The sequence below is a fragment of the Marmota flaviventris genome, chromosome 10 (genome assembly GCF_047511675.1).
Source record: "Marmota flaviventris isolate mMarFla1 chromosome 10, mMarFla1.hap1, whole genome shotgun sequence".
Lineage (NCBI taxonomy): Eukaryota > Metazoa > Chordata > Mammalia > Rodentia > Sciuridae > Marmota > Marmota flaviventris.
In genome coordinates, this window is record NC_092507.1 from 16,621,573 (window position 1) to 16,649,150 (window position 27,578).

General features: G+C 59.2%; 1 protein-coding gene across 1 annotated transcript in view; it reads left to right on the top strand.

Annotated features, from left to right (window-relative positions):
* Ephb2 (EPH receptor B2) overlaps positions 1-27,578 on the top strand; it is a 97,267-nt gene that overhangs the window by 62,980 nt on the left and 6,709 nt on the right. The window contains exons 4-8 of the mRNA XM_071618698.1: positions 1,008-1,343; positions 11,316-11,440; positions 19,072-19,234; positions 20,653-20,761; positions 21,545-21,609. Coding sequence (XP_071474799.1) covers positions 1,008-1,343; positions 11,316-11,440; positions 19,072-19,234; positions 20,653-20,761; positions 21,545-21,609 — 798 coding nt within the window. The remainder of the gene's footprint in view (positions 1-1,007; positions 1,344-11,315; positions 11,441-19,071; positions 19,235-20,652; positions 20,762-21,544; positions 21,610-27,578) is intronic.

Below are 27,578 nucleotides of genomic sequence, written 5' to 3' on the forward strand. Positions count from 1 at the left end.
ACGCTCGAGGGCACACCTGCCGGACGGCTGGGACGGGGCGGGAGGCTGCCGAGAGCGCCGAGCACCTGGGGTGGCACTGCTGCCCACGGTGGACGCCATGGAGTTGGCCTCTGTCTCCTGACGCCCTCTGCTCAGGCGCCGGGAGGATAAAGTCACGGTCTCCATTCACAGAGGGGCCGGGGTGGTGAGGCTCCACAGCAGAGCCAGCACAGTGGGGCGGGGGTCCTGCGGCACAGAAGGCTGCCGGTATCCTAACCTGGCAGCGGCTGTCAGAACCACAGGCCAGGGTTCTCCAGGTAAGGGTGACCAAGAGGGCAGTTTCATAACCCCAGTCAGGAAAGGCAGTCAGCTATAAATAACAGAGCTGATCCCAGTGGCTTAAACCATGCAGATTTGTTCTCTTCCATGCAAGGAGCCCAGGGTAGGCTGTCCTGGGATAGTAAGAAAATTATGACGACTAATGGGATGTGGTTCTTTCTACCAGCCATAACATGTGGTTTCTATCCTTAAAGTCACTTCATAGTCCAACATGGCTGCTGTCGCTCCAGCCATCATACACATTCTAGGCAGTAGAAAGGGAAAAGGCCAAAAGGGACTTCCTGTTCCTGTCTGTCTCTCTTTTAAGATTCAGCCTTATTTAATAGCTTCTGACCTTTGTGATTGGCCAGCACTTAATCACAGAAGCCTGGGAAACATAGTCTTTAGCTGGACATATTGCTACCCTGAGTAAAGTTGGGTTCTTATGTGAGGAAAGAGGGGGAGATAGATATTATACGGGTATCTGGCACACAAAACCCTGTCCCTAGTAACACATATTCAGAGACTGGGGCCCAGGAGGAAGGGTTTCAGCAGATCCACAGCAGGATAACTCAGATTCTAGAAACTCCATCAGGTGAGGATTTGGAAGAGCCCTTTGGGAGGCCTGGGCTGGGGCCCGGCAGTGGGCAGAGGGTCTCTTAGGGGACAGCACCCACAGCCCCCACTGACTCACGCGCTCCCCCCCCCAGCCATCCCCTCCGCCCCCCAGGCTGTGATCTCCAGTGTCAACGAGACCTCCCTCATGCTGGAATGGACCCCTCCACGCGACTCCGGGGGCCGCGAGGATCTCGTCTACAACATTATCTGCAAGAGCTGCGGCTCCGGCCGGGGCGCTTGCACCCGCTGTGGGGACAACGTGCAGTACGCGCCCCGCCAGCTGGGCCTGACGGAGCCGCGCATCTACATCAGCGACCTGCTGGCCCACACCCAGTACACCTTCGAGATCCAGGCCGTGAATGGCGTCACCGACCAGAGCCCCTTCTCGCCCCAGTTCGCCTCGGTGAACATCACCACCAACCAAGCAGGTGAGCCACGGGGGCGGGGGTGGCGCTGTGCCAAGTGACCCTGCCAGTCCTCGGGGAAGACTCCCTCCGTCTGCAGAGGGAGCTCTTCTTTTCAAAGGCTGTGCCTGGGATACACACCCTGGAGAGTCGGTGTCCCTCTCCATTGGTGGCACTTAGAACAATGCCACCTTCTGTGGAATGTATACTACTGGAGGTTAAGGTTTGGCTGATGTAACAAAAAGCCCCAATGTTCAGTGGCTTAAAGAACGCGAAAATGTATTTCCCTCTCGTGGAAGAGTCCAGAGGTGAGCAGTTCAGGAGGGCAGGTGGTCCCCAGGAGACTCGGGGACCCAGGTTCCTCTCGTGTCGTCCCCTCCCCCCCCCGTGGCTCCTCTGTGTGATAGGAGAGTGTGAGGAGGGGGAGACCCGGGCAGACAGGTGTTTCAAGACACGTTGGCAGGAGTCGTACCCATGGCTCCTGGGCATCCTGTGGGAAAGGCCTTGGTCACGTGGCCTCCCAGGGAGCAGGGGTGTCACCTCAGGCTGGACTTGAGCCCTTTGTCATGGTGGAAGGGAGAAGGGCCAACACCCAGCAGCTCCCACAGGGCTTCAGCCCACTCTGGTCTCTCGGTAGATGCACAGCAGGAGGGGTCACAGTCTAGAGACGCCTCTCCTCCCCTGAGGCTCACCTTCAGTGGTCCTGTGGCCGCGACTCGCTCACACACACGCACACACGCACACGCACACACACAGTGGCCAGCCAGTGCAGCCTCCCCCTCACCCCCTCCTCTGGGGCTGGTCTCCACCATGACGGCCACCCTCAGGCTCACCTGAGACCTCTAGTGTCCAGCAATGCCCACCTCCCAGCCTCCCGGCCCCCATGAGACCACCAGCCACACCACGGTGCCCAGGTGGAAGGTCCCCTGATGGACACTGTGCCTGTGACCCTGTTATTCACTCACACACTGTGCTGACCCCCTGCAGTGAGCAGGGCCAAGGAGCCAAGGGCGGCCAGGGGAGGGCCAGCGGCCACTCTGCTGTCTTCCAGGGCAGAGCGCCCGTAGCAGGCACGCAGAGGTCCCGAGGGGGAGGCCGGGGCCGGCCCTGGAAGGCCTCCTGGAGGAGGCAGGACTCGGCCTGCAGTTGGAAGGACCAACAGTAGAAAGACATGGAGTCCCCAGGCCCGAGAGGGTGCCCGGCAGCGCCACCCAGTGGACAGGTGCTCTCCACGCCCCACCTCCAGGGGACCCCAATCTCACAGATGAGATTGTCCCCATCTCACAGAGGCGCTTGGAGGAGTCACAATCAGAACCGGCCAGGACTCCGCACGTGGGTGAAGTCCGGGCTGCGTCCAGGGACCTGGAGTCCACTGAGGGTCTGGCTGTGATGGGGGGGGTGAGAATATGTGGGTGTGTCACCCTGTGTGTGTGACCCACGTGACTGTGGCCGTGTGGCCTCTTATTTATACTGACATTTGCGGACAGGGGTGTGTCTTGCTCTGGGCCCTGGGAGAGGGGCTGAGGCGTGTGTCCACTTGGGTCCACACAGCTGAATGTGGCTCTGCTGTCCCTGGCGGTGTCTGAGGGGTGTGGCTATTTGGGACCGTGTGACGCTGTGTGGCCGCGGGTCTGTACGGGAGCCTGAGCCTGCAGTTCTTGCAGGTGCACTGAAGTCCCCCTGATTGGGGTCCGCGGGGGGCAGGCTCAAATCGAGATCCTTAGAGACCCCTCGGGCCAGCAGCTGTTGGCTGGGACCCCTGACAGATCGCCGGCCTCCGCTTGGGGCAGCTCCGAGCTGGGGAAGCCCGGCCCCCAACAGGGCGGGAGGGAGGCAGCACTTTCCAACTGGGAAGAGCCCGAGAGGGAGCTTGGGGGCCATTCCCCAGTGGTGGGCGCCCCCTGCCCCACAGGGACCCTGAGAGGACAGGTGTCTTCTAGGAAGCCTATTGGTGGCTAGGGGTGCTGCTGGGACGGCCCCTCCTGTGCAGAGCTGGGTGTCAGCTCGTCTGCTGGACCTCTCTGGACTGTTAGGAACTCTCCTGGCCCTAGCGCAGGGGCCTTCAGGTTGTCACAGTGGAAATCTTGTGTCCCCATCGTTTGGTCCCGTCTGTGCCCCCCACCTTCAGCACTGCAGTGGCCTGCTTGTCCTTGCCACAGCTTTCCTGGCACTAGAAGGGGACGCCCCGCAGCCCACGGTCAGTGGACATCTGCAGAAGGGTTTGGTGAGCGTGGAGTCGGGCGGGGTGTGGAGAAGGGGGACGGGGCTGGGGACGAGGCTGGGGACTCCACGTCCTGTGGTCGGTGGTAGACAGACCCGAACATCCATCTGGTTGCCTTACCAGGGACAAGTGTTTCTCTGGGCAGGCGACTGGCCCTGCTTGCGACCCCTGGCCTGAGGAAGGACCGGGGTGACCGGGAGAGACCCGGCAACGTGTCCAGCCCCGCCACCAGGGAGTGCGTCCAGCTGTCCCGAGTCCACCGTCTCGGCCACGCTGCCATCATGGCCCTTGACACAAACAGGAACACCAGAGGGACAGGGGGAGGGGCGGCCAGCGAGGAGAGCTTCCCCGAGGAGGTGGCATTTCAGCTGACATCCAAATGACGGGCAGAGCTGGGGGCAGAAGGAGGGTGGCGCTTCAGAAACACAGGCTCGTCCTCAGAGAGTCCGCGCAGGGCTCCCGGCCACCTCCAGGCTGAGCCGGACACAGCCTAAGCCCTCGGGATGTGGCCGGGGCAGGCCCCGCCGCCCGCGCTCTGCGGGTTCCGGAGCCGTGGGAGGGCGCCCGGCAAACCTGGCTGTGGGCCTCGGGCAAGTCGCTGTGCTGCCGTCCAGCTGCACCCCGCCCCACGGGCTGTCACCACACCCGGCTGCCAGGAGGGGGTCAGCTAATGGCCCCAGTGTCCAAGGAGCCCGGCACAGGGGGCCCTCGAGAGGCGGAGCCTCTGCCTTCACTGTGGTCGTCCGAGCGGCTCCCACCCGCCCACGGCTCCCACCCACCCACAGCTCGCCGTGCCCGGGGCTGGTCGAGGCCCTTAGCAAGGGCCATGCACAGGTCTCGTTGTCCTCTAAAGGGAAAGCAGGGTACGGAGTACTAAGTGACCTGTCCTCGGCCATCCAGCAGTCAGACACAGAGCTCGATGACCAGGACCCAGTGCTGGCCAGACCCATCCTTGTGCAGAGACGGGACGGCCGTGCCACAGCCAGGCTGCCCTCTGCAGCTCTGAGCGGCTGCACCCGGCAGGACGCTGTCCCCTCCTCCTTCTCAGCAAGTCACGTGGGAGCAAAGGCAGGACCTCGGCCTCATCTACCAGGACCTCGGCCCTCACCCATCAGGTCCTTTCCGGGCCCAGCAGCCCGGCCAAGCAGAGATGCCTCAGCTACGCAGTGGCACGTACCTGTCACTCCGGCTATGCCTGTGGTCAGGGGGACCAACAATGCATGGACGAGGCACCCAGCACACAACAGGTGGACACTACATAGCACCTGACCTTATGGCTGCCTCGCAAACCCTGCAGACTTGGCTATGGAAAACTTGGCCAGGGGTGCGGTGGCCCATGCCTGTCATCCCAGCAGCCTGGGAGGCTGAGGCAGGAGGATGGAGTTCAAAGCCAGCCTCAGCAACTTAGCGAGGCCTTAAGCAACTCATTGAGACCCTGTCCCTAAAAATATATTTATATTTTTGAAAAGGGCTGGGGATGCGGATCAGTGGTTAAGTGCTCCCAGGTTCGGTCCCTGGACCAAAAGAAAATAAACCCGGGCTGTGTCACATCACTTAGGACCCCCCATTGCTGGAAGATCAGAAGGTCAGTGTGGACCCCGTCAGGTGAAAATCAGTGTCGGCAGGATGTGTCCCTTCTGAAGGCACTCGGGGAGGATCTGTGTCCTTAGACCTCAGGTCCGTGCAGAGAAGCGAGGCCTGTCTCCTGCAGAGGGTCCGCTGGGGCCGCCCTGGGCTCCTGCAGTCCTCTCTCAGGCCCTTGCCCGGAGCCTTCGACATCTCAGGGGTTCTGCCTCCCGGAAGGCCACCCGTGTCACACTGATGCACACCAGCACCTGCAGGGGACTTGGAGTTCCTCAGTGCCCACACCTTCCTTTACGGAGAGGGAAACTGAGGCCCAGAGAGGTTCCTGAGTGACTGCCCAGGATCACGTAGCCCACGCTTCGCCCGGTGGCCGGGTCGCTCCCTGTGACACCCGCCACGTGGCTCCCTCGTGAAGAGACTTTCAACTCTCCAAAGCCTCCCTGCCTCCCGAGTGAGAGCCGGCGCCTCTGATCCTCTGCCCCGCTGTGGCGCAGTCTCTAGAACTGGCTGGAACATGTTCCCCTACTTCCCTCCCTGGGAGGCCAAGAGGATCAGAGAGAAAGAGGCCGCGGGAGCCCCCGGTGAGCCCAGGCCCCGGGAAGAGGGTTGAGAGGGAAAGAGAGAGAGGGGGGGAGGGAGCCCCCCAGCCCGGGCCCCCGCCTGCGTCCTGCTCTCTGATCCTCCGGAGCTTCCCCGGGAAGCCAGCGCTGGCCTGAAGTGACATCAAGACGGCTTCACTGTACAGCACACGGAGAGGAATGGAGCTGGCCGCCGCCGCCGCTCATCTCAAACCCGGGGAACGCCACCACCTCGGTGGCCCGCGAGGCAGCCCTGCGGGGACCGTGACCCTGGGCTTGGCCAGGAGCGTCTGAGGATTTGCGGGCCATCTGCTCCGGTCACTCGGCAGCCCTTTGGCTGGGCTTTGCCAGGGCTCTGTTGCCCGTTTAGGGGTTGACGGTTGTCAGCCAGCCTGGGGGGGCCCTGGCTGGGACCACTGGGACAAGGGCTCGCTCCACGTGTCTGGGCTTCCAGCAGGGTGGCCTGGACACGTTCTGGGGGCAGTCACAGGGACCGGGACAGCAGGCTCCTCTTCAAGCCCCTGCCTTAGCTAATCCTGTTTGTTTATGTCACAGTTGGCCAAAGCGAGTCTCAGGGCCAGGCCCAAAGTCGGAGCCAGAGGAGTGCATAGTCACAGGGCAAGGAGTGTGGATACTGAGGGGCGATGAGGACAGCCAGCCTAACACAGGCGCTTAGACAAAATGGAGGTCTTCTTTTTCTTATGCGTAAAGAACGCTGGAAGACAGGAGTTACAGCAACCCGTGGAATGATCGGGGTCCAGACTCTTAAATACTCAGCTTCTTGTCCTCATGGGCCCTAATGACTGCAGTATCTCCAGCCATCCCACCCGTGTCCCAGGCAGCAGGATGGAAGGAGAGTGAGAGGTAGACTTTCCTCCCTTTTAAGGAGATTTCCTAGAAATCCTACACAGTATACCGGCTTATACCTATTGGTGAGCATGTTGTCACATGGCCACTCTGACCACCAGAGAGCTTGGGAAAATGTAAGTCTTTTCACTGGGCAGAACCAGGATTTTGCTAATCTGAGAAACAGAGACCCGGAGTCTGCTGGCAGTGGGTAGTGTCTGCCGCGGTCCATTCTGCAGGTGAGGGACCTGTGCAGAGAGGGCGGTAGCTGACCTGGGTCACACGGTGGCCTGGGAGCAGGACTGCTGGGTTGGGGATCTTGACACTGGTCCGGGGGTCCCCGGGCCCTTCCTCTGGGTCAGGTCCTGTGCTAGGCCCTTTGCCAAGGGGCGGTCCCCGCGTAACCTTGCCAGGATCCTCGTCCTCATCCCCATCCACAGGGTGCTGGGCCAGGTTGCCCGGGCCTCCTGCCACCTGGGGTCCGGGTGCTGGTGGGCCTGGGTCCCCCTGGGAGGCCCCCGTGCACAGACTTTCCTGCCTGGAAGGCCCAGCGGGGTCCCTGCGTGTCCCTCCTTGTCCCAGCCTGTCTCTAAGAGCCTGAGTGAAGGCCCCGAGGCAAGAAGCAAGGCCTGTGTCTGAGAGGCCTCTGTGCAGACCCGTCCTGAGCGTCCTCCTGGGTCCGGAGAACCGCCCCCCGATCCTGGGCAGGCCACCGGGGTCTAAGAGGCCAACACTCAGAGGAACAGCTGCATCTGCAGGGCCTTGCTGGGGGTGGGTGCCTGCCAGGGCCCGGGCAGGCCAAGAGCGGCTGCAGGTTGGCAGGCAGCCCCTGTCCTGGAGGCAGGAGGCCGCTGTCTATGGGGGACAGGGGGCTGGGGTCTAATGGTCGGCGGCTGTCACGGAAGTCCTGCGAGCCTTCTGTGGCCCGCCGCTGGGGCGGGGGCTGAGTTAAAGCCCACCCCGGCCCCAGCCTCTCTCCCTCCCTCTGGCCACCAGTAAGGACCTTCTGTGAGTCACACACCCTGTGCCAGCACTGGGGACAGGGGACCGAGGAGAGAAGGTCCCTGCCTGCAGAGTGCTGATTCTCTAGAGGAAAATAGAGAGGGTGTGGAGGGGTGAGGGGCCCTCAGGGGCACCTCCGAGGGGGACACTGGTGCCCACACCTCTAGAGAGGGGAGCTGGCCACGGGGCCAGGCTTGTGGCAGAAAAGCAGGGCCCAGGCTGAGGTCAACTGCCGTGAGTGACCTGGGTGCCTGGGCCAGTGTGGAGGGTGCCGGGAGAGAGGAGACCAGGCAGGTGGCCTCGCCGGCCCGCAGGGTACCTGTGCTATGCTGGGGGCAGTAGGAAGCCACTGAGCCCCGCCATGGAGGCTCCAGGGCCCACAAGGCCGAGGCTGGGAGGAGCCTCAGACCCCACAGTGGCTGCCACCTCTCCCCACGCTTTAGCTCCGGCTGTCACGGAAGTCCTGACTAGTGGAAGGGCGAAGGTCAAGTGCACAGGTCTCCCTCCTTCCTTGGCTCAAGTCTGGAGAGGCGGGGCCAGGAGCCGGACGCTGCGTCCTGCGGTAGCCGGGGGAGCGGCCTCCTGGCTCCCGGCCCAGGCCCAGCATCCCAGCCACTCAGCCCTGGAAGGACTCAGGCACCAGGGAGGGTGGCCTCTGGTCTCAGCCAGGGACAGTGGGAACTGTCCCCAGGGCTTGGGGGGTGCCACAGGGCCCCTGACCACCTGCTCCAGCCGGGAGGCCCCAGGCTGCCCCCCTCCCAGCCACAGCCTCTTTCATGCTTGCTCCCTGGGGCTCCATTTCCTCGCAGGGGTCACAGGGCACCGCTGACCGTGTCCCCCGCCAGCGTGCCCGGCTGGTAATTGAAAATACCAGAATCCCCCAAGGACCGGCTCAACAAGGAAACCTGAGCCCCAGGGTGGGCGGGGGGCAGGCAGGGCCGAGAACATCCAGCTGTTCTCCTTAATCCCGGATTCCAGGAGAGGCCAGCCCCGCAGCCTGGCCGCCTTGGTCACCGTCCCGGCCAACACTGCCTCCTCGCCACGCCCAGGTGACGGGCTTAGGAGATCAGAGCCCGGGAGCGGCCTGAAACCCAAGCCGACCAGACCACGGCGGTGGGCCCAGCCTCGGCCAGCAGCTGACCCCGGGCCAGGCATGGGTGGTGGTGGGTGCTTCACGGGCGGCGGCGGCGGCGTTCACGGGACACAGATGAGTGGGAGCCGCAGGGGTGTCCCCAGACCTCCCTGGTCACAGGCCACCTGCAGCCAAGGGGAGGGGGAGGCCATCCGACCCCAGCTCCACTGCCTGCTCACCGTGTGGACGTGGGCCGTTGCCTCAGTGAAGGGCCTCTGCTCCCCTCCTAGTGGGTGTGAGGACAAGGCCCACCGCGCAGGTTGGGGGCGTGTCGGGTGGATTCTGTGACATACAGCGTCTGGCTGGGTGCCCCCACGGGATAAGCCGAGGCTGGGCCCCCGCCTGTCTCGCTGCCTGGCCTGTGCCCGTCTCAGGGAGTTCCTCAAACTGCTGCCCAGGGGCTCAGGGTTGGAGGCCCCGAGGTAGGAGTCCAGCCTGGACAGGCAGGGCCAGGCCGTGAGAAGCCACGTGGGAAGGGGTGGGAATGCACTCCAACAGGGCTCGGCTGCTCCGGCCTCCAGCCCGCGGGTCCATTCTAGCAAAGCCTCCTAGTCACCCCGACGCCCAGGCGGGTGTGGAAAGTGCAGTGAGTGCTGGATCCCAGCGACTTGGGAGGCTGAAGCAGGAGGATCGCAAGTTCAAGGCCAGCCTCAGCAACTTAGCGAGGCCCTAAGTGTCTCAGAATAAAAAGGGTTGGGAGGTGGCTCCGCGGTAAAGCGCCCCTGGGGTCAATCCTAGTACCAAAACCGAAGGAAGTGCAGAAGCTAAGGGACACGTTCTGCCTCTTTGGTTTGCCGTAAGGGGATGTCACGAGGAGCCAAGGGGACAGAGCAGCCCTTGTCCTTCCTCAGGCCTGGATACCCCGGGCCGGGTCCTGAAGGCGGCTCCAACCCAGGGGCTCCACGCGGCTTCCCAGTCTCGCGGTCTTTCCAGCGCCCAGCGTGGTGCCCGCCTGCAGTGGACCCTGAGCCGGGAGAAATGCGCTTTCTCCCTCTAGGGCTTGAGCCCGGAAGGCAGGGCCCCCGGGGCTCCCCTCTGGGCCCAATATCACGCTGGCCTCACGCTGGTGACGCCAGGAACAGAGGGAAGTTCGCCTGGCGGTGTTTCCCTCCTGGCCGACCCAGCACCCGTCCAAGCAAAGGGTCCCATTTCACAGACCTGGAAACCGAGGCTCAGAGAGGTTAGAAGAACCCGCTGGCCATCCCCCTGCAAGTCCCCCTCGGGGCTCAGTGCGTGTGGGTAGCAGGCGGCGGGGCCAGGCACTGCCCCCAGGCACCTGGCTCCTCAGAGCCCCCCACCCACACCCTGCCCCCCCACTCTCACATACACAGAGCCGAGGGGCCCAGCCCTGTGGGTCGGCCAGGAGGGGTGGAAAGCTGGGGTACGGGAGGTGCCTCCTGGGCTGACTTACTCCCCAGAGTCCCAGCCCTAAAGTCCCCGCCCCGACTTTTATCTCCCTCAACTGCCACACTCCAAACAGCACGGGTCGGGGGAGACTGATGGATGGACTGAACGTGTCGAGTTGAAATTCAGCCTCTGTACAGCGCTCGGCAGCCCCTGCCTCTGCCTGGTCCCAGGACATTTTCATCTCCCCCCAGAGAAGATCCTGCGCCCAACGCTCCCCATTCCTCCCCCCTCCCTAGCCCCTGGCAGCCACCAATCTGATCTCTGTCCCAAAGGATTTGATACTATTCTGAGTATTTCTTTTTTTTTAATATTTATTTTATTTTATTTTTAGTTTTAGGTGGACACAATATCTTTATTTTATTTTTATGTGGTGTTGAGGATCAAACCCAGTGCCTCGCGCATGCCAGGCGAGTGCGCTACCACTTGAGCCACATCCCCAGCCCTCTGAGTATTTCTTATAAACAGAATCCCACCGTATGTGAGCCCTGGCGTCTGTCTTTCACTTAGCATATGCTTGAGGCTCCTCCACGCTGTAGACCGATTCAGTACTTCATTCCTTTTTTACGGCCAGGTAATATTCCATTGTGAGGGTACGCAGCAATTTGTTCATCTGTTGATGGGTATTTGGATGGTCCCCACCTTTTGGCTATTGTGAAGGGTGCTGCCACAAACATCCGTGTGCAAGTGTGTGTTCAAGTTTTCCATTTTCTGTTTTTTGGAGGATATTCTTGAGAGTAGAAATGCTAAGATAAATGTAAATTGGTTATTCGGGTTGGTTTTATTGATGGCTGTATTCCTTGGCATACAGTAGGCACCCAGTGCAGAGCTGTTGAAGGAACAAATGGACCCCATCGCTTCCCTCTCCTACAGCCCTGTCACCATGACCAAGGTCTCTGTCCCCGGAGGCAGTAGACTGGCTCTTCCCGGAGAGACTGAGGGTGTCCTGTTCAGCCCCCTGGGGCCGGGCCCAGAGGAGGGGCGCAGGGCATCTCTCATCTCCATGTGACTTGAGGCCCCAGGGATGGCCAAGGTCAGCTGCACCCCGAAGGTGCCTGGAGAGCTCCTCAGCAGCCCCCGGCCCTGCTGACCCTCTGCCCTGCCTGCCGTCCAGCTGGCCCCTCCTCTCTGGTCCCACAGCCTCCCCCCATACTGGCACCTCTCAGGTTGGGTCAGAAGCCTCTCCTCCTCGCGTGGGCCACTGACCCCTGAACTGGCCTCTCTTTCAGCGCCGTCGGCCGTGTCCATCATGCATCAGGTGAGCCGCACCGTGGACAGCATCACCCTGTCGTGGTCCCAGCCAGACCAGCCCAACGGCGTGATCCTGGACTACGAGCTGCAGTACTATGAGAAGGTAGCCGTGCTCGCGCTGTGTCCCCACCTGTCCCCCAGAGGAGAAGAGCAGTGGCCTCCGTCTGAGTCAGGCCACTGGCTCCCCCTCCCCCACCCTCCCCTGCTGTGCAGCCTCTGGCACGCATCCTCGCCTCTCTGTGCCTTGTTTTCCTGGCAATGGGGGTCCACCAGCCATCTGGATGAACGCAGCCCTCACACACACACCCCTGCACCCCTCTGTCTTGATCTCAGTGGGCCTGAGATTGAAAAAAAAAAAGTAGCTTCCAAAAAGTTTTGCTTCTTGGTAATGAGCACCCCCACACCTATCTACATCCCGTGCAGGGCCGGGATGGAGCCCCCCCCTCCGTCCTGCTCGCCCAGAGCCCTGGCTGTGGAGAGCGTGATTTCTCTTGAACCTTTAGAGCAGCACAGGAGGGAGACTAGGAGGGAGAACCCGGGTTCAAACCCCCAGCTCCGTCCGTAACCAGCTGTGTGACCTTGGGCAGGTGCGGGTGAGGCAGGCTCTGTGGTAGGAGAGGTCTGTGCTGTGGGCAGGGGAGGCCAGTTGGCGCCCGCCGTGGTGCCTGGCCATGGCTGCCCAGGTGCACCCCCTTCCCTGCTCTCCCACTCTGCCCGCCGCAGGGTGGTCAAGGGCAGCATCATGGAAGGCCAGGAGAATCTCGGGGCCTGCGTGACTCAGGGTGGGAGGGTAGACACAGCAGCTGGCCACCCATAGGACGGACACCAGAGGCCCTGAAGCCCTCCCCGCTGACCGAAGACTTCCCGTCCCTGCTCCCTACAGGAGCCACAGAGAGGAAAAGTGTCGCGGGACTTGCATTCAGACTAGGGTGTAAATGACTGATCGGAAATCCGTAGTGGAGGAAGGCCCATTGGGAACCAGAACTGCACAGAAAGGCGCCCCTAAAGGCTCAAAGGAAGGGAGGGAGCCAGTGTCCGCAGAGCTGCTGGAGCCCTGCTTTCTGCCGCCCTGCCCCTGCAGCCTGTGAACTGCTGTGACAGCCAGACCCTGGTGACCTCAGGGACCGGGCCCACCCTGATCCAGCCTTACCCAGCTACTGCGCGCTTCCTTGCAGTCCCCTGGGTCCCCTCCTCCAGGCGGTGCGCTCCAAGAGGTCTGGACCACGGCTCTCCTGGTCACCAGCTTCTCCCAGCCCCCTGGGCCTGGCACACAGGAGGCACCTGGTCTGGGGCTGACGATGGATCCCCAGGGACCACGTCCCGCCCCGCCCCAGGGCCACGCCCACAGCCACGCCCCCGCGCGGCCACGCCCCACAGCCACGCCCCTCGCGCGGCCACGCCCCACCCCTCCCGCCGCTGGCTCCTCCTTTCTGTTCTCAGCTGGAGCACAACCTCCTGGGCCAGGCCCCGTCCTCCCTTCTTCTCCTTCCTCACCCCTCTTGGTGCCGGTGTCGCCGAAGTCTCTGCTGCCTCTGCTTTGGGCCCAAGGATCAGCCAATAGAGGCTGGAGACCCTGCCGCTCTCTGTGCGGTTCCCCAGAGCCTGGCCCACAGGAGGTGCTCCATAGAGGTCTGTTGGATGTCTCAGAGAAGCCGTCCCGAGGGCCTGCACTGGAGGTGACATGGGAGGGTGACTCCACCCTCGCTGGGCCCCGTGGTACCGCCAGGGAGCTGGCATCCTGGCAGTGGGCCAGACTCCAGACCCAGGCAACCCAGGCCGGGCACAGCCCTACTGCCCGCTCCAGCAGGGTGGTTTAGCAACTCCGAATTCAAAAAGGAAAAAAGAAAAAAAAAACCTAATTAAGAAGCTTTGTGATTAAATGAAACCGAAAGTGTGTGTCCCCAAAGACAGGAGCGGAAATGAGGGAGCCCCGTGTGGGTCCTGCCTGCGACCCATTTCCTCGGCAGGCAGGCCTGGGGGCTGTGAGGTGTGAGCTGGGAGGAGTCTGCCCCAGTTTCCAACGCTGCCCAGGATCCCAGCCCTTGCCAGGGGCAGGGCCAGCAGGCTGGGCAGCAGCCGAGGTGACCGCCTGCTCCCGGCTCACAGCCCTCTCTGTGCCAAGCACATCACCCACTCTCCAGCGGGGGACAGGAAGGGAAACCGAGGCACGGGGAGTATGTAACTAGTCCAGGAGCCCCAGGGGCCGGGGCAGAGCCAGGATCTGCACTGTGCTCCCCGCTCCCTGCTTGGCACTCCCGCCTCCCGCTGCTTCCCAGGGTGCTTGTGGGATGACCAGTGAGCGGTAGGCGGGACCAGGCCCTGCCACGGAGAACCTTGGGGACAAGTGGTGTAGAAGGGCAAGACTGAGAGCGTGTATGGCAGCCCCGCGCCCCCGTGATGACACAGCCCTGCTCTCATCAGCCCATCCCCGGGGCCTGGGGTGCAGAGAGGGGCCACTCGGCCTCTGCTACCAGGAAGGGGGACAATGGCCGCTCACCGTCATCTTCACCAACTTTGGACCAGGTCCACATGGGAGTCAGAAATACGGAAAGCAACCAGATGGCCCAGAGGCCTCAGGGACCTAAACACAAACTCAGACACTAACAGCATGAGACAGGTGTGATGCCAGCTACAGAAGGGTCAGCAAATGTCCCGGGGCACCCAGAAGAGGCCGCCAGTCATGGCATGGGTGGGAGAGGCCTGCATTTAGTGACATTTAAGCTGTGCCTTGAAGGATGCGAAGAGCTGACAGATAGGCATGTGGAGAGAGCGGTCACTGGGGCAGCAGGCAGAACATGCTCAAAGGCCCTGGGGCAGGAATGTGTAGCTGCATTCAGGAAATAGAGAAGGCGAGGCTCAGGGGCGTCAGGCGGGAGCAATGGGAGCCAGAGGGAGGGCGGCAGGGGAAGAGGCTGGAGAGGAGTTGGGTCTGGTGTGTTTGGCCTGCCAGGCCCTGGGAGTCTGGAGGGAGTTAAGGTATGATGGGAAGGTTCTGGAATGATGGAATCTGACTTGGGGTGCATTCAGGGGCCTTGTAGCTTGCTGTGTGGAGAGCAGACTGCAGGGGAGACTTGGGGACCCAAGGGAACCCCGCACAGGGCTCTCATGGGAAATGGTGGCTACATGTCCTGGGGGGTGGGCAGCAGTGGCTGTGAGAAGCTGAAAGATCCAACAACATCCTGGAGCTCGGGGACCTGGGGTAGGTGATTGGCAGGTGTCGTGTGACACCTGCTGGAGCAGGGCTGTGGGTACAGGAGGGTGGCAGCCAGACGAGTGTACAAAAGAGGGACAGAAGCAGAGGGGAGCAGGGATGCCGAGGTGCAGGGGGAGGGACTCGGTCGGTGAGGTGTCGGGAGGCCCTTGTCCAAAGCCGGTTCTCAGCTACACCCGGATGCCTGCGGCCGATTCCCTCAGGGAATGCTCCAGGTCTTCCTCGAAAGGGCCCCGGGGACCCTGTCCCCTTTCCCTCGCCTCCTTTCCTGCCTCAGAAAGGCGCTCTTTTGGAGTGGGCTCTGCTCGGCCTTTCCCAGCTCCACTGGGATGGCCCAGCCGCCAGGACCCCGGGCGGCCTCCACTCCGCCGGAAGGTTCCTGGATGTGGCTGCTGGAGGGCGCTAGGCTCGCTGCAGACCCGGCCAGGCCCTTTTCACCTTCCCAGGGGGAGGTGGCCTCCTTTGGCAGCTGCCCCTGAACCCCTGGTTCAGCTCCCTCAGCTCCCGAGACCCCTAGGAGAGGCATCGGCGAGGCTGACTGATGGGGACGGGCCCTCAGGGGCCACACGGATGTCAGCCTTCATCCAACAGAAATGTGAAGGGCAGCCGTGAAGGGGAAGGACGCTCCAGGGCACAGAGGTTGGGTGGGTGACCTGTGTTCAGTGCACTGAGCAGCACCTACCGGGAGAGGCCTTTCACCCGTTCACAGCCATTTACTGATCACCGTGAGAACTTAGCCTGTGATGGCGTAGATGATAGCGATGTTGGTGACAGCCGCATTTCAGTCCTTATGTGTGCGCCAAGGACTTACGTGCTGAAAGTTCGTCCGTGTTCTCAGGCTGAATCCCCACAACCACCCACCATGGTGCCCGCTGGCGTTATCCCACTTTTGAGGAGAGAAAAACAAGGCTCGGGTAGCTCAGGACATGCACCTGGTGACTGTGGCCCTCGGTCTCTGGGTAAGGACTCAAACGAGGGACTAGTGGATTTCGTGCTGATGTTCTGCCCAGCACCCATGGGCGCTACTGAATCGCTTTTCAGATGAGGAGTTGGTGGCCCCGCAGCAGCTGATCAGATTTTATCTTCACAACGGCCTGGAGGGACTGGCATGCTTTGCTCCATTTTCTGAAGTGGAAAACAGAGGCTCAGGGCAGAGAAGGTCCTCCCCAAGGTGCCTTTAAGTGGAAGAGCTGATATTTGAAGTCTTTAATCCCAGGCTCCATTCTGCACCCAGCGTTAGAGAAGGGATCTGCTCAAGTTGGCTCCTCACTCTCCTGTGGCACCAGTAGTTACCTCTCGTGTCCCTCATATCAGCAGGACCTGAAAACCTGCGATCCTTACGTGGACACCCACGGGGCCTGCAGAACCCAACCCACTTTTCACACCTGAGCAGATCCGATGTGGGATAGCGGCACCTAGTGTTAAATCCTGGTACTTCACCCCAGATCTTGGCAATTCTGAATGTTAAGGTCACTAGCTAGTGAGCACCTACTGTGTGCTGAGCACCTAGTGTGTACAGATGAATGAGGTGGCCCCTCCCTCAGGGAACCCACATCTTAGATAATATGGACCCATATAACAGAACAACAGACAGAACAGAAGGCAGGAGATGGCAGCCCCGGGCTGGCACACCAGGGAAGTTTCTCCAGCAGAGGTAAAATGTCAGAGAGAAGAGGGAAGGGCATTTTGGACGGTGGCAGCCTGCCTGCAAAAGCTCAGACTGCCCAGGTAAGGTGGGGTTGCCCGAGAAAATACAGGGCACAGGGCGCAGGGCTAGGGGCAAAACTCAGTGGTAGAGCATATGCCCAGCAAAGGCCCTGGGTGTGATCCCCAGCATGGAAGGGAGGAAGGAAGGAAGGAAGGGAGGAGGGAGGGAGGGAGGGAAGGAAGGAAGGAGGGAGGGAGGGAAGGAAAGACACAAGATTAGATTAGATTTTTTTTGTACTGGGGATTAAACCCAGGGCCACTCTACTATTGAGCTGCGTCCTTCTATTTTTTTGTATTTTGAGAGGGTCTCACTAAGTTGCCAGACTAAGTGGCTCAAATTCCTTGAACTTGTGATCCTTCTGCCTCAGCCTACTGAGTTGCTGGGATTAGGGGCAGGTACCACCACACCCAGTTAGATTTGAATTAAAAAAAATAATAATTTTTAGTTTATGTCCCAAATGCTGCATGGGACATACTAACATCATACATATATCCACACACACCTGTCAGGCGCGGTAGCACACACCTGTAATCCCAGCAGCTCAGGAGGCTAAAGCAGGAGGATCACAAGCTCAAAGCCAGCCTAAGCAACTTAGCAAGGCCTTAAGTCTCAAAATAAAAAATAAAAAGGGCTGGGGATGTGGTTCCGTGGCTAAGCACCCTGGGTTCAATCGTGGTGCCAACACACACACACACACACACACACTATATAATATATATATATATATATATATATATATATATATATATATATATAATCTGAAGTTGACGCTCAGCTGAGCCACCTGAGTGTGTGCTAGACCTGGCAGCCCTCTCAGGGAAGGAGGAAGTGGTTGGGGACAGATGAAGTGTGGAGGACCTTAGGGATGGGATGTGGCAGGAGTCAGCCTCACTCTGTGGGCACTGGGGAAGGACTCTGTGTGCAGGACCCTGGGCTTGGTGCAGGAGAACAAGGGACAGCCCCTCCCTCATGAACCTACAGTCAAGGTGGCCAAGGGGCCTGAGCCCCGGGCAAGGGGAGGTGGCAGAAATCCCCTTCCTGTGGCACCCACAGCAAGTGCTCAGGGCCCTGATGAGAGAGAGGCACATCTGGCTTGGAAGTCAGGGAGGCTTCCTGGAGGAGGAGGCAGATGACCTGCACAGGAAGAGACCTCCTATTTGCTGCAGCCCCTGGCAGGACACCTGCAGGTCAGCCCCTTCTCTAGCCTCCACCCCAGGCTCTTCTCCCCCTTGCTTTCCCCAGGCCAGGTCTCACCCCCTCAGCTCACCGGGACCCGCCCCCTGGCACCGGGAGCACCCATTGGCTCACTTCAGCCTGTGAGCAGTGCTTTGAGGTGGGGGGTCTTATTACTCCCACTCCACAGAAAAAAGGAGACACAGAGAAGTTCAGGAGGTCGCCCCAGGCTACAGAGGCACTAAGTCAGGACTTGAATCCAGCAGGTCTGGCTCCAGTTTGCGACCTTATCTTCCGCGTGACAATGCCTTGGTGACGTTGCTCATGCTCATCTTCGTTGCTTCAGGAGGGCTTACGAGGGCTCCGAGGTGTATACGTGATTGGCGGGTGCCATCAGGCGCGTGTTTTTCTGGATGAGGGTCCATGGGTTTTTTTTTTTAATATTTTTTAGTTTTTGGTGGACACAACATCTTTATTTTATTATTATGTGGTGCTGAGGATCGAACCCAGCACCCAGCGCATGCCAGGCGAGCGCGCTACCACTTGAGGCACATCCCCAGCCCGGTCCACGGGTTTTTATCAGTTCCTCCAAGAGCTTCATAATCCTCAAACGGTTGAGATCCTCGCGCCTCTTACTCTGCTGGGCCGATCTCCAAGGCCAGGGCTTGTGCCTTAGCTCCCCGTGGAACCCCAGTGGCCAGCCAGGCCCAGTGCAGAGAGGGCACTTGAAAAAGTACCTGCTGGTGGCTGACAGATGCCTGGACCCCTATCCCGTGCACCAAGCCCAACCACCTCCCATGCCGTGGCTGGGAGGCCAGAATCGGTGTTCTGTACCTCTCAAAGGAGGGAACATTAGATTCCCAAAGCATGGACTTAGATGTGGCTCCTGGTGCAGGCTGGTTTTGAGTCCCAAAGCAGCTGCCACCTGTTACACATGATCTTAGCTGAGAAGAGGCCCTTTCACTTGACCCATCAGGGCACTGGACAAGGAGGCAGGGGCAGAAGTAGTAAGATAGAGGAGGAGGCAGATGACCTGGCACAGGAAGAGACCCCCCCCCCTGCTGTCTCCAGGCACTTGTGGGCTAGTCCTTAGGATCTGCACCCACCGGGCCACTTGTCACGTGTATTGGTCAGCTGTTGCTGAGATGCTGCTGCAAAACAAACTGTCCCCAAAACCCAGTGGCACACAGCAACAAGCCATCGTTGTTCTTACTCCTGGATTTGTGTCTGGGAACTAACTAGCCTGGCCCCATTTCAGCCTAGGGGTTGGGTCAAAGTATCCACCGGTTCTCATTCTGGAAGCAGCTGTGGCCTGGGGCAAGCCCCTCCAAGGCACGTGGTGTCAACACAGAAGTCAGGCCACGTCAGCAAACGTGCAGAGCTTGCCCGCCCCCTGCTTGCTCTGCTCGCCACGTCCACCAACATCGCGTCCACTAGAATACTCCCATGGCCAAAGCAGGTCACCTGGCTGAATCCAGCAACCATGAGGCAGAGAAATACACTCTGCTCACTGCAAAGTCCCGTGGCCAAAGGGCGTGGCCACGTGACAAATGGGGCCAGACCCACCCCATGTGGCAGCTGTGGGCAGCGGGCAGCAGGCCATGGGCAATAGCCCCACTAACCCTCTTCTCTTCCCCGGCAGGAGCTCAGTGAGTACAACGCCACAGCCATAAAAAGCCCCACCAACACAGTCACCGTGCAGGGCCTCAAAGCCGGCGCCATCTATGTCTTCCAGGTGCGGGCACGCACCGTGGCTGGCTACGGGCGCTACAGCGGCAAGATGTACTTCCAGACCATGACAGAAGGTGAGGAGTCCAGGGAGCAAGGGGGGCACCGGTTCCACAGAGAGAACAAATCCAGGGCCCCCGTACCGTGAAAGCTTTGGGCAGATTGGAAAGGCTCCCCCCTCCAGGCGCCAGCCTCCCTCCCTCCCAGTTGCAAACCTTTGGTCAGTGTACAGACCGCACAACCCTTCATGGCACCTCTGCTTCTGTGGCCCAGAAGAGATACAGGCTTCTCGGTCACTATCCCATCGGCCAGGCCACTTCCCTTCCCAGGACGCTGGGAAGCTCAGGCCTAACCTGCAGGGCCACTCGAAGCAAATCACTTCATTTCCTCCTCCAGATTTTTCTCATCTATAAAATGATAATTTCATAGTTAATCTGAGAGAGTAAACATATTCGATCCATAAATGACCGCTATGACTTGCAATGGGATTGAGAATTCAGAAGCCGCAACTAAGTTCAGCAGGAAGTGCCGCGATAGATTAGTCATGTCTGCCAGGGCAAGGGAACAGGGGCTGTGGCCTAAGGAGTTTAAAAGGAGCGTGACCTCAGTGACCTCAGATGCCAGACAGACGGGGTTACCTCTCTGACCCTCAGTTGTTTTTTTTTAGCCACAAGTTGGGGTGATAACAACTATGTCATTATCATCCTCACCATCAAACTAGTATAAGGACAAGGGACGCAGCACTCGGCTGGTTTTAGGCTCCCCGTGGCTTGGCCCTCGTTGACTAGTAGCCAGCGCCGCGGCTGTGGTTCTCCGGGGCCTTTTTCCAGACAGCCACACCATCTACAGGTCCCAAAGGTTCCACGGGGCACCTTTACTGTGCCCAGACTCCAGTGTCTCTTGTCAGCATCTGCTCAGCTGCTCAGCACAGGCTTTGGCCTTTCTGTGGCCAAACGTTTCAGAGGCTCCCGGGCCCTAAATTCATGTCTTAGCGTAATGCATTTACTCTTATGACTAATCTATGGCGGCACTTCCTGCTGAACATCTCTGGCTTCCGCCACTTCCTGAGGATATGACCTTGGGCAAATCACGACCTCCCGAGCTCAGTCTCCTCGTCTGTAAAATGGGGTCACTGCAGGAAGTGCATCACGGTCCCACAGAGAGGACGTGGCACCATAGTGACTCACGCTCGGGGACTCTGACTCCAGAGTGAGTGCTCTGAACGGCCTCTGGGTTCAGGTCAGCTGATATAATCGTTGGTTGTCATAGCAACATGGAGATGTAGGTGTTGTGGTCATTTTATAGATGAGGGATTGGGGAGTGGACCGATCCACAGACTTGCCCAAAGTCACTGGTAAGCGGTGGCTTTCTCCATTCAGACACGTGACAGGTGCTGTCAGGAGGAGGACAGGGCCTGGGAACCTCGGCGGGGAGGGGCAGGGGTACAGCGTTAGGACCCCCGAGCCTGGCTGAGACGCCCTGTGCTTCCTCCCAGCCGAGTACCAGACGAGCATCCAGGAGAAGCTGCCCCTCGTCATCGGCTCCTCGGCCGCCGGCCTGGTCTTCCTCATCGCCGTGGTTGTCATCGCCATCGTGTGTAACAGGTGGGTGGCCCCTACCCCTCCAGGCCCCGCTGTCCCCAAGGGTCCCTCCCTCCAATCAGCCATTCCTGAGCCGAGTGTGCAAACAGGAGGCCACAGCTGTCCAGGCGGGGGGTGGGGGTGACTCTGTAGGCCCAGAGCCCACGTGACCGTCCACAGTCCATCCCTTGAGCTGGGCGCTGCCCTTGGGAGGCCACGATGCAGGGGGTGGCCCAGCGGGACACGGATGCTGCAGCACCGAGGGCGTCTCAGCACAGTGGACACACAGGACTTCAGAATGGCAGGAGCTACAGGGACGCGGGGGGCAGTGCAGACCACCCCAGTGTGCACTGGCTAAAGTGCTGGAAAGTCAGGGAGGACTTAGGAGCCCACTGGGGGACAGGGCCTCCCAAGTGGCCAGCCCAGCAAGAGGAAGGGCAGGAGGGACCGCTCCCCGGGCTCTGCTGGGCACAGCGCAAAGAGCCTCTCCCCCTACTGCCCAAGAGTCCCCGCCTTCGATCGGACCAGACCATAAGTTCAGGTGCACAGCGGCCCCCGGGTGACTGCAGATGGTATTTCTCTTTAAAGGGGGTGGCTGGACAGGGAACAGGGCAAGACTGAGCCTGGACCTAGGCGGGAAGGGACAAGTGGGACCAGAAGGGCGAGCCACTAGGCAGGGGGCGGCAGGGAGCCACCTGGCAGGGGAGTGGCTTCCGGGCGTGCCCACCCTCTCCCTGTCACCTGCTGTGGCTCCCAGCTCCCTGGGCACCTGCAGGTGGCTCCAGCCCTTTGCTCTTGTTCCAGAAGACGGGGGTTTGAGCGCGCCGACTCCGAGTACACGGACAAGCTGCAGCACTACACCAGCGGCCACAGTACGTACGCACCCCGCGGCTGACGCCCTGGGCCCTTCGCCCTGGGCCCCAGGGACCTCCCCAGCCCTCGTCTGGCCTTGCACAGCCCCCTCTAGCCAGGCCGAGTGGTGACAGCTGCTTCCTGGGCTCTCCTCCTTCCAACAGGGTCCCCTGAAGACTCTAGGCTGTGCCTGACATTCTCCAGGGCTCCCTGGTACCTGCAGGGTGCTCAGCACATAGTAGGCCCTGGACACCCATCTGCAGATAAATAAACAAACTGATGAACGATGGGGTGACGGAGGACAGAGAGAGGCAGCAGGCCCCTTCCTCCCCGTGTCCACCCTGGGACTGCAGCCCCCGTCCTTTCTCCACTGGGACTCCTGGTGGCCACCTCCCCCACCCGTCAGTGCCCCTAACTCCCCCACTGTCCCCGGGCTGGGGATGCACGTGCCACCCGCGCTCCCAGAGCAGAAGGCCAGAGGGGAGAAGTGGATTCCGGAGCCTCCTCCACGGGCTCTCGGCAGCATGGTAACCAGGCAGCGGGAAGCACAGGGGCTGGGAGAGGCTCATCCGTCACGACGGAATTCCAGCAGGTCCCACACGGTTCTCAAACCGTACTCGGTGGGGTACCCTAGGGTGCCTCGGATGGTCACCTCCGGGAAAGAGGGGCCTCATCGCATCTTCACCGTAACGCATCTGTGGTGGGTTCACTGTGAAGTCCAGGCACTGGCCTAGACACCGGGGACCAAGGAACATGAGCTAAACCTCCCGCCTCTGTAGAGCGCGTTCCAGGGGAGGGCAGGGAATTCAAAATGTAACCACTGAATAACGCGGTGCGTGAGCAGATGCAGCCCTGGGGAAGAGGCAAATAAAGCAGGACCAAGGACGGAGTCACGGGGGTCGGGGCTGCAGGGAGTTGGAGCTGGATCTCTTTTGAACAAAGACACAAAGAAGCTGGAGGTTCCCGAGGGAAGGGCATTCCAGGCAGTGGGAACAGCCAGTGCAAAGGCCCTGAGGCTGAGCCTGGCAGTTTTCAGGAGCAGCAAAGAGGCCGGTGTGACCAGAGCAAAATGAAGGGTGGCCAAGAGGGACCCACGATATGCAGATTCTTGTCAGCCATGGCAGGGCCTTGGCTTCTACTCTCCGTGAAATGGGGAGCCACAGAAGGTTCTGAATAGAGGACTGATGGGCTCTGAGTCGTGCCCTGGCAGGACTTCTTGGCTGCTGTATGGAGAATGGACCCTAAAAGGGCTGAAGCAGGGAGATCAGTGAGGTGGCTGCTGGAATCATCTGGGGGGACATGGTTGTGACAACACCTGGTGGCGCCGGGGGAGGTGGGAGGAAGTGGTTGGATTCTTGCATCTTTTGCCGGTAGATTTCCTGCAGGCCTGGATGTGGGTGTGAGCCAGAGAGTTCCAGGTACTAAACCTTCAGCTAGACCACTGGAAGGACGGGGTCCTAGGTTAGAAATAGTTCTGGGCCTGGATGTAAAAATAAGTGAACCATTAAAACGCCCGGCAGATCCTGGAAGTACCCACCAACAGGGAGACGGAGAAGGACTTCCTAAGCATAAGGCAGAAAAAGGAACTCAAGGGAAAAGGGACACATTTAACTGCCCAGAAATAAAAATCACCTGTCCTTTAAAAATAGGTCATCCAAGCCAAGCACGGTGGCCCACGCCTGCAATCCCAGCAGCTCTGGAGGCTGAGGCAGGAGGATCGCAAGTTCAAAGCCAGCCTCAGCCACTTAGTGAAACCCTAAGCAACTCAGTGAGACCCTGTCTCTAAATAAAATACAAAATAGGGCTGGGGATGGGGCTCAGTGGTCGAGTGCCCCTGGGTTCAGTCCCTGGCACCAAAAAAAAATAGTCATCAATGACATCCCTTCCGCTTGTCCCCAAGTAATGAAATCAAGAGGGTCCATGTGGCTGGACATAGTGAGTGCCTTCTATGTGCCCAGAATTGTTTTAATGTTTAACGTGTGATTATCCGTTTAATCCTTTTAATGTCCCACTTGGAATATGAGTAAACTGAGGCCCACGGGTCGCTCAGCTGCTCAGAGAAGGAGCCTGGCGTGAACCCCAGCCCAGGGCGCCAGAGCACGCGCACTCAGCCACCCTGTGCCACCTGCCCTCTGCCACCTACCCTCTGCCAAGCCAGGGGAACCACGCCCTGCCACCTGGAGCCATCTGGGAGCGCGGTTATTTGGAGCTATTTGGAGTTATTTGAGTCAATAACAAGGAAACAGGTGAGGGGTGTTTTAAAAATAGACCCAGGATCTGTTCCTAGATCAATACACTTTAAAACCGAAGTTCACACTCCTGAGTCCTGCGCTGTGATGTCGCATCTGAGCAGGACTTTGTTCTTTTCAAAGCACCGCCTGCCCTGTGATCCCAGACCCACCCAGCAGCCCCGTGTGGCCCGGACACAGGAGGAAGTGAGGCCCAGAGATGCATGTCACTGCAAAGTCCCTGTGGGGACTCATGTTTTCCATCCTTAAATAGGTGCTGAGGGGGGACCAAGGCCTGTGATGCCTGGATGAGGAGTCTGAGGAACCGACCCTGTTTCTCATCCCTCCTCTGCCGCTGGCCAGCTGGGCAACCTTGGGGAAGTTACCAAACCTCTCTGAGTCTTGGCATCCTTACATGGGAGATAACAGGAATGGAACCCTTGTTTCACAGGGTTGTAAGTGAATTCGTGGAAGCTAAGGTGCTTTATAATAATAGTCCTTAGCAACAGCCAACGCTTCTTTTCTAACAGGTAGTTAGTTACTGCTTTCTATTTGCAACTGAGGTACTAAGCCCTTTAATAAGATATTCTCACTTAATCCTCACAATCCCCTAACGAGGTAGATGCTTATTATTGGTTTTGCAGATTAAAACAAGTGAGCCAAGGTCAGGTAACTTGCCCAGGGGCACACAGCAGGATCAACACGGTGGTTGAGACTGGATTCAACCTGGTGACTGTCCTTAGCGGCAGAGTTGGAATTCAAACCCAGGACCCTGCAGGTGTGCAGCGTCCTCCCCACGGCCTGAGGTTCCCGGCTGGCTTCAGGATGACCGTCAGAGGCCCTGACCGCTGTGAATCACACAAACAACAGCACGGTATCTGGGGCAGCCTGAGCCCACAGAGGTCCTCATCCAGGCTCAGTCAAGCAAGGGCCGCTCCCCGGGGACGGCCTGCGTGAGGCCCTGGCAGCTCTCAGCAGGGGCGGGCCAACGTTCCGTAAGACCTGTCAACCTGTCAACTCTTGCCCAGGACAATACCCCCAGTGACCAGATGACCTGGCACCCAGCCCCACCCCTGAAAGGGCCCAACCCCACCACAGTGAGGGGCCAGGCCTCCAACACGTGGATTTTGAGGAACAAAGTCCTCCTGACCAGCACCCCCAGCCAAGGCTTGAGGGTGCATCTAATGGTGGGCAGTAGAGGTGCCTAAGTGGGCTTTGAGGTCTTGCTGTTCTCCCCCTTAGCTTCCCTGGATCCCCCATTTCTGTCCCTTGTCCCTGGCTAGCCCAACAGGAAGAGTCTCCCCAGTTCTTTGGGAGGAAGCCAGCCACCTTGACCCATGGGCCACACATTGCATCTGACCGTCAAAGACCATCTCCAGGGAGCTGATCCCTGGCCCTGAGGAGCTGGCAGAGGGGAGGTCATGGCTGAAGGCTCCAAGTGGAGGAGGCTGGGCCAGATCCAGGAAGCAGTGAACATGGCGATTGATTGAGAGTACTAGCCCTGGCTCAAGGCTGACAGACCTGGGTTCAAATCCTCCCTGTGCCAGCTGTGTGGGCTTGGCCCAATTACTTGGCCTCTCTGAGCTGCAGTTTCCTTATGTGTGAAATGGGGGTAGTTATCCTTTCCTCCAAGAGTTGTTGGAAGGAAGAGATGAGATAATGCCTATAAAGAGCCTGGCACGGTGTTGGGCCCAGACAAAGGATTCAGCAAGTGACAGCTGCTGGTATTATTGTTCTGTCTCTGTCATCTGGATTCTCTAGGCTCTGCAGACGGGTAGGGCCTGTTGTGTGCTGAGCTCTGCACAGTGTGCCAGGAGAGGGAGGAATGGGGACAGATCTGCGCCCACGCCTCCTCCCAGGCTCTCCGTCTTGGACGGTGGTTCTCCACCTCCTTTGAGGTCTCAGATTCCTGTAAGACTCTGATGAACGTGTTGGATCCCATGGCCAGAAAAACACAATGTGTCTGTGTGTGTAGGTGTAGAAAAGTCTAAGATAAAAGGAACTGGAGATCTGTACTCGGGCTGGGTTTTCAGGGAGTTTTTTTCAACTACCTTTATTTCCATAAATTTCGGACTTTATAAAGAGCATGAGTTTCTTTTTGAATTTAAAAAGGAGGTAAAAAATGCATTCCGTCCCAGGAGGTTACCAGACCTCCCAAAGTCCATTCTGGGGCTGCCAAGCAGCTCACAGGCCCCAATGAACAACCCTTGACCTACAGGGACTGACAGCACCCACACAGAGCATCCCGGATACCGCTAAGTGTCCGAGCAGCTTTGGCAAACTTCTCTGTACGGGGCAGATGGTGGATCTCTTGTCTCTTCCCAACTCTGCTGCCAGATAAGAGTAGCCACAGGCAAAGGAATGAGCGTGGCTGTGTTCCAATAAAACTTTATCTACAAAACAGGCAGGGGGCCAGTTCCAGGCTGTGATACAAGCTCCAACTCCTGGATTCCTGGAATGTCTGCAGTAGAGGCTGAGAGAGGTCAGCTAGCATGTCCAAGGTCACGGCTGAGCAGGATCGATGGCTCCATTCACCACCGTGGGTCAAGGTGGCTGGCTTTCAGCCTTCCTCCCAGCAGAACTGGGGAGACCCTTCCTGTTGGGCCAGCCAGGGACAAGGGACAGAAAGGGGGGACCCAGGGGAGCTAAGGGAGAGAACAGCAAGACCTCAAAGCCCACTTGGGCACCTTCACTGCTAACAATTAGATGCCATCTCCTCGTCCTGACTCCCAGAGCTGCTGCCTCCAAAGTAGCAGCTCACAGAGCAGTGGGAGAATGGGGGCAGGAAGCTCGGGAGGACCCAGGAAGGCCAGGGTGGGGGAGGCCGGAAGTTCCGGGTGGTAGGTAGACCAGTTGTCTGGGAGGGGAATGCGGATGGACCCTCTTTCCTTTCCTTCAAAGTGTTTTGCAGACTCATGGCTGGGTCAGAATTGGGTCTTTGAAGTTTGCCTTGTCTTTTTGCATCAAAAAATAAAAATCTGCCGGGCACTGTGGTGCCTACCTGTAATTCCAGTATCTTAGGCTGAGGCAGGAGGACCGCGAGTTCAAACCTAGTCTTCGCAACTTAGCGAGACCCTGACTCAAAATCAAAAAGTTTAAAAAACAGGCTGGGGATTGAGTTCCATGGTAGAGTGTGCCTGGGTTCAGTCTCCAGTACCAAACATAAATAAATAGAAATAAATCTACTTCAGGAATCAGATTAGTAGGTCCCATGCCTGGCCTCATGCTGATCAACAGAGCATCAGGGATCTGAAGGGTTCTGGCCTTGACTAGTGGGGGACCCAGGAATTGAGGGAAGGAGCTACGGGTACTCAGACCCTGGTGAATGGAGTGTCCCTACAGGCTGTGGGGCCTGCCTGGGAGGGCTGTGCAGGTGACATGGCTCAGGGACAGGAGGTTTCACCAGGCCTGGAGAGACAGGGGGAGATCTTAGCAGGACCCCAAGAACACCATGCTCTGAGGCCTGCCCCTTTTAATTCCAGTTCCAATTCTCTCTCTGTCTCTTGGCTTTTTCTTTCCTTACTCGGCACCCCCGATTCTCTGTCGTAGTCATCTTCCTTATTCACCTGGGCCACACCCAGAGCAGACATCACTAGTCAACCCAGACCGTCTTACCCGCTCCCAAAAGCCATTAGTAATCAATGAAGTGGGAACAAGAGCTAGAACCTCTCTGTCACCTCTGTGGTCTCTCTGTTCCCCTCACCTTCCTCCTGAGTGCCCACCTGCTCCATGACAGTCCAGTGCCCTGCAGGGGCTGGCTC